Source organism: Mytilus californianus, unplaced genomic scaffold, assembly GCF_021869535.1.
Source record: "Mytilus californianus isolate M0D057914Y unplaced genomic scaffold, xbMytCali1.0.p SCAF_7, whole genome shotgun sequence".
NCBI lineage: Eukaryota > Metazoa > Mollusca > Bivalvia > Mytilida > Mytilidae > Mytilus > Mytilus californianus.
Window position 1 is genome coordinate 19,134,008 of NW_026262723.1, and position 16,121 is coordinate 19,150,128.

General features: G+C 31.7%; 1 protein-coding gene across 1 annotated transcript in view; it reads right to left on the bottom strand.

Moving 5' to 3' along the window:
• The window catches only part of LOC127709905 (paladin-like), a 130,883-nt gene that overhangs the window by 6,155 nt on the left and 108,607 nt on the right, over positions 1 to 16,121 (bottom strand). The window contains exons 9-11 of the mRNA XM_052215600.1: positions 12,100 to 12,204; positions 8,689 to 8,784; positions 2,512 to 2,646 (exon numbers count right to left, since the gene is read on the bottom strand). Of these exons, the coding sequence (XP_052071560.1) occupies positions 2,512 to 2,646; positions 8,689 to 8,784; positions 12,100 to 12,204 (336 nt within the window). The remainder of the gene's footprint in view (positions 1 to 2,511; positions 2,647 to 8,688; positions 8,785 to 12,099; positions 12,205 to 16,121) is intronic.

The following is a 16,121-nucleotide window of genomic DNA, read 5'->3' on the forward strand; positions in this document are numbered from 1 at the left end:
GACTATAATATGAAATCATTCTGTAAGTAATACTGCAGAAATGTGTGATAAAAAAAGTTCATTCACTGTATTGATAATTCAAAGTATCAGCAATAGGAATGTTTGACAGATTGGAAAAGTGCTCACAACTCATCAATGTCACACTGCTGACCAAGTATGAAGTCATTCTGTTCTTGAGAAAAGAGTGACACAAAACTATTTGTTGTACAAACAGATGGATAGATCATGTTATTAAAATGTTTGAAGAAATTCTTTATAATAGGCAACAAAAAAAGGTCTCAACAAAAATGAAATTTAAAATTGACAGGTGCCCTGATAAAAAGGACAAGGGCATAGAATCTGGGAGATTTTATCTCCATCTGAAAGAATCACACATGTGAATACATCAAAACTGAGAAAAAAATTCAGTTTTAATTGTTCTGCATAAGGTCATTAGGACAGTTACTGTTACAATTATACATCAATTAAACCCCAATTTACAGTAATTCATCAAAGTGTCAAATTTTGTGACGTACTAATCTAAGCATTTTCAACAAGACGTGAAAAACAGTCAAACACGTTCTGTTATTATTTATCATAGAATCCAAATATAGTTTTATAAGCAGAAAACATGCTGGGACAAAAAGACACTGTGAAGATCGACAGCTGCAACAATTTCATTAATAATTTTCCAGTTTTTTGTGAAATTTATATCAATGGATTTTAACAGCAATGTCTTGGACAAGTTTGAAAATCAGTTGCAAACAACTACTTTTAAAAGAAGTTAATTGTCCCTTGGAAATATAAATTTTATCTAAAATTGCATTGTAAGTGCTCTCAATAAAAATTTTCTTGCAGGATTTTTATGAATTTCATATCTTTTGTTTCTATGTAATGACAATGGTTTACTTAGGTGTTCCACTTTTCTCAACTATTTTAGGTGAGCAAGTTCTTGTATCTATGTTTGACAGATTGGAAAAGTGCTCACAACTCATCAATGTCATACTGTTGACCAAGTATGAAGTCATTCTGTTCTTGAGAAAAGAGTGACACAAAACTATTTGATGTACAAACAGATGGATAGATCATGTGATTAAAATGTTTGAAGAAATTCTTTATAATAGGCAACAAAAAAAAGGTCTCAACAAAAATGAAATTTAAAATTGACAGGTGCCTTGATAAAAATGACAAGGGCATAGAATCTGGGAGATTTTAACTCCATCTGAAAGAGTCACACATGTGAATACATCAAAACTGAGAAAAAAATTCAGTTTTAATTGTTCTGCATAAGGTCATTAGGACAGTTAAAATTTACCATAATATAAAAATTTGGTCAAAGTGATAAATGTTGTGACGTATTAATTTAGTCTCATATACATCATCAATTAAACTACAGATGACGATATATCTTTTTAATAAAAATCCACTTCACACTTTTTCTACACAGTTGTGAGAAAATAGTACAAACAAGATAATTATTTATATTGTAATACACATTTAGTATAGAAACAAGATGGTACTAAACAAAACTGAGAAAATTGACAGTTGAAAATAAATAGCAATTCTAATTGTTCCTGCAAATGACACTGTTACATTTATACATCAATTATACCCCTATTTACAGCAATTTGGTCAAAGTGTCAAATTTTGTGACATACTAATCTAAGCATTTTCAACAAGACATGAAAAACAGTCAAACACGTTCTGTTATTATTTATCATAGAATCCAAATATAGTATTATAAGCAGAAAACATGCTGGGACAAAAAGACACTGTGAAGATCGACAGCTGCAACAATTTCATTAATAATTTTCCAGTTTTTTTGTGAAATTTATATCAATGGATTTTAACAGCTCTGTCTTGGACAAGTTTGAAAATCAGTTGCAAACAACTACTTTTAAAAGAAGTTAATTGTCCCTTGGAAATATAAATTTAATCTAAAATTGCATTGTAAGTGCTCTCAATAAAAATTTTCTTGCAGGATTTTTATGAATTTCATATCTTTTGTTTCTACGTAATGATAATGGTTTACTTAGGTGTTCCACTTTTCTCAACTATTTTAAGTGAGCAAGTTCTTGTATCTTATAGTTCTTGCTTGATAGCTCAACCTAAAGTTATAAATGGCAACTTTAATATCAAATGAAGACAAGAATTCAGATAAAATTCACTACAACTTTGTAAAAGTAATCCTTAACTGAAATGAAAGTCATTTCTAAATTCCTGTACAAAAATTTAGGAAATGTTCTCACTTTTCATTTGATGAAAACTGTCATATAATACAGATAGCCAAGAAAGAAATAAGTGCATGATTTGGAAAATGAACAATTCTGTCATGTTATGATCTAATTCTTATAAATCTTGTCAATATTTCTCTGTAACCCTTTCAGCAAGAAGAGAACATTAGCTTTTCAAAGATAGGCTACTTTGTCATAAAAATGAGATTGAATACCTTCCAGATGGCCAATTTTGCTATTTGTCAATGTGATTAAATGCATTTAAAATGGCAAGATTTCAATGTGATAAAAGTCCTACCAGATAATGTTGTCCAGTAAATAATAAATCAACAGGTACTTGTATATCTGGACAGCCAACATTTCCACGTATTCTTGTCAATCCGGGTTGTCTTTGCATCCATTGGCTAAAACTCAAAGAGAACCACTGTGGAAACTACAATAGAGAGTAAAGTGACATGTAGTTATCACATGAACCTTTCTATATTGGTTTATCAATGTTCACATTATCTTTTAATTTATTTAATAAGTTTTGGATTTTCAAATATTTTGTCCTCAAGCAATCAGTGAAGACATGTTTATTGTTGAAATGCGCAAATGGACTCAGGGTCCGACACTTACCATTGTCCGATTGCCCTGGGCAAGTTAATGCCGTATTCGGACGAGTAAAAACAATATCTTGGTTGTCCGATCGGGCAAGTGAAAAAAAAAAGTGTTATATGATTAAATTTCACAAAATCAATAGTGTGTGGTTTTGTTCATAGATTACTCAGTGATAACACTGCATGGTCGAGTAAAGTGGTCTTAACCCCCCTTCAATGCGTATATTTCGTCATTTGTTCGCACTGAATTCCCCATTTTACCAAAAATAGATCACATTTAAAAAATATTAGCCAATCAGGCAGCCGCAGCGTTGCTTCGTCATTATCGTTATCAATCGGGACACCACTCGGGGCGTTTCCGACGCACGTGTTATTTCCACCGGCCAATGGAGAGCGGAGGTCTATTTTCGTTGTTCTAACTTTAGAATTTGACATCGGATGTGTATTTCCTTAAGATGGAAAAACGTAAAAGCTTGAAAGAGAAAATGAAATTAAACTTTAACAAATTTGTCAGTTGTTGTCAGTTTATCAAGAAGGGTTTTTTTAAATGGCATTTCTTAAATAAATCATTTTGAAATAAGCATCTCTATGTAAATGATCCAATTCCCGTATATTCGTCGTTCTTTTCCCTCCATCCTCGGCTCATATATGCCTCATAGTATCTCAGTGGTCAAGTCAAGTTGCTGCCATCATGGCACAACAATCAACCCTGGCAAGTTTTTTCAGTGGAATTCCTCAAAAAAGGAAATATGACTCCCAGTCCGAGTCAAAAGCTAAATATGAATAAAAAAAGGAAGCCACAAGTGTTCGTTGAATCAATTTACACCCCATATACATGATAACTATATTTTATCTGCATGTACTACATTACAACCACAAAAATAGCATGTAAAAGTTTGGGCATGTAGATTTCACTTTTGGACAAGTAAAAGTAATAGGGCACTTGCCCAACTGGACAAGTTGGTATGAAAGTTAATGTCGAACCCTGAAATGGTGCTCTAAAATTGCTACAGTTAAAATTATTATCAAAATGATTAAACTGTTGATGATTTTTTTTGTATTACTCAGGTTGTGTCCAAGAGTCTATCTAGATACTGATCGATATCTTGACTCCATGAAAAAGTCTGCTTTGAAAATGTACACAATTGCAGAGTTTTATGCAATACTTCATTTGTAATACTATTAATGGAAAAACAACTTTAGTTATTCTGCCTGCCTGTTTTTGAATTAATATGGAATCTTTAGTTCTCTTTTTTATATTTGTCAGTTACACTTATTCCTATGTCCAGTCAGGGGAGTTACTTAAATAAGTGATTCCTTAAATCACTTATTCAAGTAACATTTTGTCCAGAAATGTTGCAAGTAAGAGTGGTGTTTCTTTAATAATCACCTATTTAAGTAGTACAAATAAATCACTAGACTTAGTGATTTTACTTAATTGTAGCTTTAAATATATAATGCTAATGATCCAGGGACTAATTATGTAGCTAAAATTATCAGAACCAACATCTGTGTTTATAGGATGACCGCTCATGTCAGGTATTGAACCTGTATCAGGGATAATGACATGTAAATCACTTGTTTAATTATCATACCTGTATTTCCTTCAAAAAAATCACTTCTTTAAGTATTATTTTATTAATTACCTCCCACTATTTTCAACACTCCCAAACAGTTAAATTTTGGTCAGGAACAGTAAAATTTTATTGCATAATCTGAAAGCTGAAACCTTGAATTTTACAGGAAAAAACTCCCACTGATGGATAAAATCTTTTAAGAAAGTATTAGATCATTATGTAATGCCTTCATTATAGCAGTTTTTTCAACAAATTTAGAATTTACTGATGAATGATTGCGTCAAAGGCATAAACCTTGCTACCTAAAAGAAGCAAAAGGTCCATTTTTTTCAATTTTATTAATAATTAGATACAAATTCTAAACCTGTATGTTCAAAATTTTGGTAAAACTACTAAATCACAAAATTTCTAATTTGCTACTTAAACAAGTGATTTAAAAATCACTGAATTCAGTAATTCCCCTGACTGATGCAAATCAAGTTATTCTTGAAACATTTGAAAGATAATTATAGTAGGCTTTGAATATGTCACTTGTATTTCTCTAATTCTGTATGCAACTTTAGCTGGTTCTGACCAGTTTGATAAATTTTCGATAAACTATATGTTGATAAAATTTGTCTTGTATAATTTCCCGCCATATCCATTTAGAACATTGACCGTGCATTTTTCATTAAATCATTAGAGAACAAATTCTACTGATTTATCCCATTGATTACCATATCAATCCACTCTTGGTAGTTAAACCAAAAAGTTTTGAAAAATGCTTGAGGCAACATAAAATTATGTACAAAAGAAAAATACTAAAGAATGGCTCATTTATTACTGTTCTCATTCTTGAAATGACAAATATGGTAAAGTTTTTACCACCAGAAGAGATGGTCAAGTTTTTACCACCAGAAGAGATGGTAAAGTTTTTACCAAGGGAAGAGATGGTAAAGTTTTTACCACCAGAAGAGATGGTAAAAGAGAGCTGTCATTTAATTGTAGGCCCTAAATCTGCAAAAATAATCAAATTATTCAATCCTTTCAAAATGGTAATTTTTATGATGAATGAATCAGATGATATAGTCTGGTCAATTATGCACAGATGTGATATCACTGTGATGTTATGAACATGTCATTTCATGACATTTTTGACCAAAATTCATTTTCATCAAAATCTTTGTATAAGACACCTATTTTCGACCAAAACTCATTTACATCAACATCTTTGTATAAGACACCTAGTTACAAAACGTCTCATTTAAGTGAAACTGTAGCGAAGATAAACTAGAGGCTCTCAAGAGCCTGTGTCGCTCACCTGTATTTACTGATGCTTAGGAAATCATGTAAAATAAGGTTAAAATCATAATTAATAGTATTAGATATTAGATATTATAATGATATCTAAGATAATAACAAAAAACTGCAATTTTTTTGTAAAATTACTAACTCAGGGGCAACAACCTAACAACGGGTTGTCGGATTTGTCTGAAAATTTCAGGGCAGATAAATCTAAATCTGATGAACATTTTTGCCTCCTGTCAGATTTGCTCTAAATGCTTTAGTTTCAGAGATATAAATCAAAAACTGCATTTTACCCCTATGTTCTAATTTTAACCAAGTCGGCCATGATAGTTGGAAGGCGGGGTCATCGGACAAATTTTTTAAACTAAATACCCTAATAATGATTATGGCCAAGTATGGTTAAATTTGTCTCAGTAGTTTCAGAGAAGAAGATTTTTGTAAAAGATTACAAAAATTTACAAAAAATTGTTAAAAATTGACTATTAAGGGCAATGACTCCTAAAGGGGTCGACTGACAATTTTGGTCATGACAACTTATTTGTAGATCTTACTTTGCTGAACATTATTGCTGTTTACAGTTTATCTCTATCTATAATAATATTCAAGATAATAACCAAAAACTGCAAAATTTCCTTAAAATTACCAATTCAGGGGCAGCAACCCAACAACAGGTTGTCAGATTTGTCTGAAAATTTCAGGGCAGATAGATCTTGACCTGATTATCAGTTTTACCCGATGTCAGATTTACTCTAAATGCTTTGGTTTCAGAAATATAAGCCAAAATCTATATTTTACCCCCATGTTCTTTTTTTAGCCATGGCGGCCATCTTGGTTGGTTGGCGGGGTCATCGGTCACATTTTAAAAACTAAATACCCTAATGATGATTGTGGCCAAGTTTGGTTAACTTTGGCCCAGTGGTTTCAGAGGAGAAGATTTTTGTAAAAAGCTAACGATGACGACGGACGCCAAGTGATGAGAAAAGCTCACTTGGCCCTTCGGGCCAGGTGAGCTAAAAATGAAGCTATTTGACAGCTTTCAATTAATTCAAAGAAATTTCATGGTCAAAACCAAATATGCAAGACACAATTCATATCATTACTGTAAACTCAGAAATTATTGTGTGCATTTTCTATTGTGATTTTTGAACATAATGAACATAAATGCGAGTTTATAAATTGACAATTTTTGGAAAAACTGCATACAGATATATGTATTAGGTAGCAGAATGCAAGTTCTTATTGTTGCATTACTCAAGTGGTTGCATTTTTCGCATTAATGAAAAGCTCGCAATAGTATCTGAATTTACAGTATTACTGCTGATATCTGAAAGATTTATGTCTAGTAAATGCCCCGGTTAGTGAAGGCTTTTTACCTGGCAACATTCTGTATGTGCCTGTCCCAAGTCAGGGGTTGTAATTCAGTGGTTGTTGCTGGTTGCTGTTATATTTGTTTTTCATTATTGTTTTGCACAATAAAAGCTGCACCATGAGCGCATGATACACCCATCGCTTTTTTCAATGACTCCTTAATTTCATATCAGAAATATATAAAAAAAACTAAAGGGAGCTTATTTTAATAGAAATAAACCAGTCACCAAAGTTTCATGAAAACTGATCAAAGCATTTTAGAGTTATTGTCCGAAAACTAGAAAATCCCTCCTTTTTTATGAATAAAATCCCATAACTCAAAAATGTAAAATCTAAAATTTATAAAAATCGAAAGGGACCTTACGTCAATAGAAATAAACAATTCACTAAAGTTTCATGAAAATTTGTTAAAGTGTTTTTGAGTTATTGTCCGACATGTTGACAGATGGACGGGCAACGGTATACCATAATTTGTCCCTTAAACAGGCGTATAAAAATTAGGACACTGTTTTTTTTTAATTTGAATTGCTTTACATTTTATCTATTCAAGGCCATTTTAAAGCTGGCTATACGGTATGGATTTTGCTCATTGTTGAAGGCTGTATGATGACCTATTGTTGCTAAAATCTATGTCATTTGAACTTTGTGGTTTACGGAGTCAAGGGACCAGTAGTACAAATGCTGAAATGTCTCTCCTGCTTTACTAGTCATGATCAAATAAACGTTGACAGTTTTGCTACTTAGAATCACATTAACTAACATTATCAATCATCCATGTAAATGAGCTCAAGAGAAGATGAACCCTGTCAGATGGACATGTTCCCTTTACATCCATTCAATACAACAAATATAAATGACCAATAGCTTTTAGTGCCTGAAAAACAGACCCAACCATGAAAACTTAAAATAAAGAGCTGCGCCAGATGGACAGACAACGATATACCATAATACCTTCCGTAAACAGGCATGTTATTAACCAACGAACCAAGAAAATGCGGTAAAGGTCAGATGAACCCTGCCAGATGGACATGATCACCTTGAAATCATTCCATACACCAAAATGTAATTGACTTATTGCTTATAGTATCTTTGATATGGACCTGTAATTGAGTTGTTGTGGTTTGTTGCTGTATATCATATCTATTTTTATTTTTGTTTTTTCTGGCCTTGTGCTGTTGTACCACTGTCCCAGGTTGGGGAGGGTTGGGTGCCCTAAAACATGTTTGATCCTTTCCTACTCCATATGTGCCTGTTCCAGGTTGGGGAGGGTTGGGTGCCCTAAAACATGTTTGATCCTGTCCTATTCCATATGTGCCTGTTCCAGGTTGGGGAGGGTTGGGTGCCCTAAAACATGTTTGATCCTGTAATTTGGTGGTTGTTATTTGATACTGTACATCATATTTTTTTTCAGTTTATTGTTTTGTATATTAATCAGGCCATTAGTTTTCTTGTTTGAATTGTTTTACATTTGTCATTTCGGGGGGCCTTTTTTAGCCTACTATTCAATATTGAGTTTTGCTCATTATTGAAGGCTGTACGATGACCTACAATTGCTAACTTCTACATCATTAGCTATCAAACTCCATCTTCTTATTCTTATATTGACCCTGAAAAATTTAATTTAATTTTCCACAAAAGACTTACCTGTTCTGTTAAGTATGCATTGAAACATATAAGAAACACATATCTCTCTAACAAATGACAACACCTTGTAAACAATCTGTCTATCAAATCATTTGTCTGAAAGTATAAACACATAACATTCATAAAATACTTTCTGGATGGAGCTGATATTGGTCACCTGGTACTTATGCTTTACACTTATTTTGACATTAATAAAATAATTGCATTGCACGAGGGACAAAAAAGAAAAGATTGGACACTTTAAATAATATCAAACTCCTTATTTTAAACATGGGTTAGAACTTTCAACACACCAAATTTTAAAAGATTTCAGCAAAATTTCCAATTGAAAATGAAAAACTCACAAAATATTGTTAAATTTTCAACAAATTATATGAATTTAATATTTTTTCCTATTAAAAATTTACAATAAAATGCTTCGCCGAGCACAGCCTGATACAACCGCAGAGGTCGAACCGTGAACTGTTAGTGCAAGTTTGGACACAATAATCAAGCTTGATACTGTCTGAATTTTTGACATAATAAAGGTTTCTGACTCAAATAAATGTGGTCAAAGATCTTAAAAATTTGAAATGGGACATTTAATTTACCTAGTATGGTCTGATATCCAAAATCTAACAACATGGTTATATTCAGCACATAAAAAAACACCAAAACTTTAATTTTAGTTGAAATCAAACACAGTTTAATTTTGGACCCTTCAAACCTTAATATGGACTAATGTGAAAACAGGGTCCAGAATAAAAAATTTAAATGCACAATAAGATCCAGCATATCATAGAGCTGCAATAATTCAGTTTTTGATGAAAACAAACAAAGTATAATTTTGGACCCTTTGAACCTCAATGTAGACCAATTTAAAAATGGGCCCAATATCCAAAATAGTAATACAAGGTTAGAACCCTCCAATATAAAAGACTATATATTAATCCCATTGAAATTGGTTAAAAGATTTGTATTTATTTTCAATTGAAGATTTATTGCTATTGCGCAATACTGTGCAATTGAAGATTTCTTGCTATTGTGCAATACTGCAGTTCTGCCAACTTTTAATAATGCAAATGCGTGAGATTTGGCCAAAATCGTAAAGATCAAAGAGAAAAAACAATAGATCAAAGGAAAATGCCGCCAAATAAGCATGAAAATGCGTGAGTCTCACGCTAAATGCGTGAGACTTGGCAGCCCTGATACTGTGCTATTGCACAATCCTGTGATATTGCACAATACTGTGCTATTGCTCAATAATGTGCTATTGTGCAATACTGTGCTATTGCGCAATACTGTGCAATTGAAGATTTCTTGCTATTGGGCAATACTGTGCAATTTAAGATTTCTTACTATTGGGCAATACTGTGTAATTGAAGATTTCTTGCTATTGCGCAATACTGTGCAATTGAAGATTTCTTGCTATTGCGCAATACGGTGCTATTTCGCAATACTGTGCAATTGAAGATTTCTTGCTATTGCGCAATACTGCACAATTGAAAATTTCTTGTAATTGTGCAATACTATGCAATTGTAGATTTCTTGATATTGTGCAATACTGCACAATTGTAGATTTCTTGCTATTGCCCAATACTGTGCAACTGAAGATTTCTTAATATTGCGCAATACTGGAAATCTGTTATATATAATAATAATTTACAAACCCTGTTTGGTGTGTATCTCCTGCCATATCAGTATTTGTTGCTCTATATATAAATCAGAAATAGAAAACTTTTAGAAAAAAAAAAAAAAATTATGAGATCCATACACTTAAACACAAGTTCTTGTCTGGAAACTAGAAAAATGCTTGTTTTTGGCTCCTCTTTGCCCCTAATTCCTGAATGTTTGGGGCAATTAACCCCAAACTCAATCCAAGCCTTCCCTTTGTGATATGGAACCTTGTGGTACAATTCCAGAGAGAACTTACACAAAAGTTATTGCCCTGAAACTACAAAAATGCTTGTTTTTGGCCTCTTTTCAGCCCCTTATTCCTAAACTGTCGGTACCTTAACCCCCAAAATCAATCCAAACCTTCCTTTTGTGGTAATGAACCTTCTGAAAAAATTTCAGAGAGATCCATACACTTAAACTTAAGTTATTGTCCCGAAACTAAATGTGTCTTTGGACAACACAGACGATGACGACGTACATGATACCATTATACGAACACAAAAAATTTTTTGCAGTCGAATATAAATCAGTTATTTAATTCTTTTAATACCAAACTTTTATTAATAGAGGCTAATGAAGTTTAAATGCATGATATTGGTCAAAAGAAATATAACTTATCATTAGAGCTAATTTCCTAAAGCTTGTAGATTGTTATTAAGATTGACATCTGCAAAAAATATAAATAGGCACAGTTAAACCTGCATACATTATAGTTAAATTAGATCATTTGATAAACAGGTCTAACTCTGCCTATTTATATTGTTTGCAGATGTCAATCTTAATAACAATGCTTGAGCAAAAATTTATACAAACAAAGCAAGCAAGCCAACCAAAGTCTTAATCTACAAGCATTAGGAAATTAGCTCTAATACAGTTCTCAAATTTACAGTTTATATCATTGATACTGTTCAAATGCCACTAATACATCACAAATTTTACGAAATAAATACATTATTAAAACATTTCTGTATCATAGGGATAACACACAAACAAAAAAGGCAATGAAGCAAATTCTACTGTTTAAAATAACTTCAGGCGAGAATTCATTTTTGAAAACGTATCACATAATGTCAAGACATAAAATGAACTTTGGGCAGGTTATTTTTAGTATAAACAATTCTTATTCAGAAAAAAATTCATAAACATCTACAGTGAATAGATTATTTTTGTAAGCTTGTGTTCATTCTAGTGCATATTCTAATATGTGAAATGCACTGGTATATACCTCCTTCACATTAATATGTTTACACTGTAAACAGAACTCTACAGAAAATATGCCATTAAGTTTTCACACGTTTATTTCTTCCAAATGAAAATGACAAGGTTAGAAAAAATTCACTATTTTCTAGTTATTATTCATGCTTCTTAAAAATATTATTCTCAACAAATAAATGATAATTTTCTGAAAAGGACCCCCCACCTTTCTGACTTAATTTGTTATCTGCTTTAATAGAATGTTACCATTACTGAAAGTTTCAGAAATATTACACCAGACATCTACATTATAATGGATTTCATCAATTTACTTTAAACTATTAGTATAAAGCTACAGTGTTAGTCAATTATTTGTCAAGGCTGTTTCAGTACATTCCGTGCTGTTATCCATGTACTAGATTGATGCTATGATATAATACATGTACTACAAAATTAATATATTGTTATCATGCAAGTTCAAAGGGCTAATGGAAAAAAGAAAGAAAAAAAGAAAATGGTTTCAGTGCAGAACACATATATCATAAACATTTAATAAATCACTTTTTGAGAGCCATTCCTTTCTATTCTCTCCAGCTTCTGTACAAGATCATATATGAGAATTCTGAGATGACAGTATTCTGAACAGTGGTCAATCAGCTGATCAACCTGTAAAGGAAACAAATTGTTTAAAAGAACATGTAAGATTCAGGTGATCTAATATTTCAGAATGGTAAGCATTCCAGATAATATCTAAAAAATAAAATCACTACACATTGTAATTGGTTAAAAAAAAACAACGTAATTTTCGGGGTGGATAAGACGATAGTTTTTTCCAGAAAATTCTTGGCCTTGTCTTATGTGGCATATTAAAATTTCTAAGGTAAAAAATAAATAAAATTCAACAATATTTTTAATGATCAAGTATAGCTTATGTAATTTCAGGTTTTGAAGAAAAGAGAAAAGCAGAAAGATTATTTCATGATGAACTTATTGTTATATATGTATAATTATGTTCAATAAAATATATTAAAAAAATTGCTGACAACGTGTTGTTTTTATTAACTTTCTGAGGAAGTTTGTTCTACTAATGTCTGATAATTACTTTGAATGTAATATAAATTAGTCCTGATAGCTATAATGAATGTTTACTCAAGCCATTCAATTATTTCCTAATCATTCTAGGACATAGACCTTCTCTAATCAGGTGATTGATGTACCGCCCAAAGATTTATGTAAATAAACATGTAATCCATTAGCTTAACTCATGATTTTCGATCTACCTATATTCTATTCGTTTCATGTATTATAGTAGAGTAAATTTACATAACAATTTTAAAAGTAACATTTTAAACAATTTTCAGTATTTCGATTATTTCATGTTGAAGATAAAATAATTTGCATGCTTAGTTTTATTAGTAAACAACAGATGCTGATTTTAGTGTCTTTAGTAGACTGAAATATTCAGAAAAGTAATTAATTGTAATTTATTGTTTATTTCACATGTTATTGACCACTACATGAGACATTAAAGATTCTTATATAAATATGGTTCTGTCAAATTCAGCATTTCCATTTGGTAATTAAAAGGTCAAAGGTTTGATACTTGAGATAAATTTAGAATATTAAGTACGGTAATAGGCTAAAGGGTCAGTTAAATTAATTACAGAGTTGGGTCTTAGAGTTTTAAGTCCCTTTTAGAATTGCATTTGCCATAGGAACATCTATTTCTGGAATTATATATATTAGTGTAAACCTGTATCATATGAACTATTATGGATGCCTGTTTAACGTTTAATAAACAATTATAGTTATATAATGGAGTACCTTTTATATGTGAGCTAGTGAACCAAGACAATTTTCCCCCGTATCTAAAACACTTCTTATAGGAGTAAAAGCCCACTCCTACACATGTCCCAAATCATGTAGTCAATATATATTTCCCATTTTAGTCCAGGCAAAAACAAAACATTCCTTCTGATTGAAGGTACTAAAATCTTTCGATCAGTTTAAATGAGGTCTGGAGCATGTCAGTAACTAATTGTAGTCCTTTGTTAATTTATGTTGAAATTGTCATTTTGCTTAGTGATCTGTTACATATTCTAACATCGGACTCCAACATCTTTTAAACTGAATTAACTGTGTGTATTGGTGTGTGTTTGTTTGATCCACATTGGCTAGAGGTATAGGGGGAGGGTTGAGATCTCACATAACATGTTTAACCCCGCCGCATTTTTAAGCCTGTCCCAAGTCAGGAACCTCTGGCCTTTGTTAGTCTTGTATGTTTTTTTAATTCTGGTTCATTTATATGTTTCAGAGTTTATTGTGATGTTCATTTTTGCTGAACTAGAATAGATTATTGTTTATTGGCCAGCTAGGTTAGGGATTTTTCTGCTGTGTTGAAGATCTATTGGTGGCCTTGGGCTGTTTTCTGCTCTTTGACACATCTCCCATTTCCATTTTAACTAGAGGCTCTTGTGTCGCTCACCTAAGTCTATGTACATATTCATTGAACAAAGGACACTCTCATTGTACACGATAATTGAATTTGAGACAAAAATCTCTTTTGTGTTGATCTTGTATTGCTGATCGTTTAGTCTTTTTAGTTTCTCTCTATCTTCTTTAGTTTTTGCTCAATACACAAAAGAGGGTAAAGAAATCAAAAATCAAGGCAAATCACAAAAAAATTGGTAAAAATTGACATCAAAGGGCAATAACTCTTACTGACCTTTTTTGCTTAATTAAGTTTCTATCTATTTCGTATAATGTTTAAGATATAAGGCAAAAATGCAAAAAAATGGTAAAAACTGTCTTCAAAGGGCAATAACTCTAATAAGGAGTCGACTAACGATTTCAACCATGTAGACATATTTGTAGATCTTGTCTTGCTGATCATTTTAGCAATTTATAAAGTTTCTCTGTATCTATTATAGTTTTATCTACTCCTGGCAAAAATGAAAAAAAAAAGGTAAAATTTGTCATTTAAGGGCAAAAACTCCTATAAGAAGTCCCCTTACAGTTTTGACGTAATTAGACAATTGGTGGAATAACTTCTCTACCCTTATAATTACAGTTTCAGTATAGGCCTAAATCCTAAGAAATGATGCATTATCAGGAACCTTGTCATTGGCTGTTCTCAGTTATATCATATCATTTATTTATGGAATAACTCAAGCCAAAAAAACAAGAGTTTACACATTAAACTGGATGCCAGGCTTGCTACTTTATTTGTCTCCTTGAATTATTTCAATTTTAAATAATTACATTACATGTATGTTTCATTATAATGTGTTATTTTGACTGGCTAACAGCAATCTCGTGTCATTCTGAGGTTAACCTTCATTTCAAAATGAAATGTAACATTCATGATGACACGTACGAGCTTCCACAATAAAGTGCACAGATAAATAAGAGAAAAACTTGATAGAAATCGTGTTTTAATGATTCTAGGAAAAAAATGTAATAAGTATTGAATGATTCTTTTAGTAATTTTATAGGGTTGTAAAAGATTTGACCGTGCGCACATTTTTAGAATGCAGCGCTTCTGCGCTTCATACAAAATGTACTTCGGTCAATGCTTTTATACCCCAATAAATTTACCAAAAGAGCATTCCATTCTTAAATGAACTTTAAAACTGAGGTCTTATTAACGTGAAACCTGTCAGATGCATATTTACTGCTTGTTATGAATTAACATTTCAAATATTGAAGCCATACCATAAATAACTTCTTATATTCATATATTTTAGTTACTGAATAGCTGAGGTTTTTCCAACCTTGATTAATCTATTACATTATATCAAATTTTTAAAAATACTGATACTTCATTGCCATTTCGTGACCAAGTAAATCAGTGAAACATAAAAACTTTTAATCACAATTCAGAAACCTGAATGGCCATTAAAGTATAATATTTCAATGGATTTATGTGTACTGCTGTATACAAATTTAAGTTTCAAATAACAGCAATCACAAGTTTTATGTCTTTAATCATGAGATCCACAGAAGTATTGAACAAAAATAAATCCAAGTCATTTATATATGGGTTTAAAAAAATATCAAATTTCCTTAATTTCTTGGAGGCAGATTCCTATCAATGAATTGAAATTCTGAATACTTTTAACCATTCCTCAATTATATATATGAATAAAAAGAGATGTGGTTTAAATATCAATAAGACAGAAAACCAACAACAAACAAGATTAAAGAACCTTAGTGAGCACGCTCACATACCCCACGTCCCCACATTGTCACTGGAGAAATAAAATAACTGTAAGAAAAAAAAATTGTATAAGAAAAAAAAATTGAATCATAATTTCCTGTCGATATGCACATCTACATAGTATGTCCTTATTATCTACAAAGTTTCATGAAATTCTGTTGTGTGGTTTCAGAGGAGTTGCGATGACAAACTGTTGCAGAGGTATATTGAAGCAAATAAGTTCAAAGGGGCGTAACTCCTAGAAAAAAAATTGAATCGTAATTACCTGTCGATATGCACATCTACGTAGTATGTCCTTATTATCTGAAAAGGTTTCATGAAATTTTATTGTGTGGTTTGAGAGGAGTTGCGATGACAAAAGGTT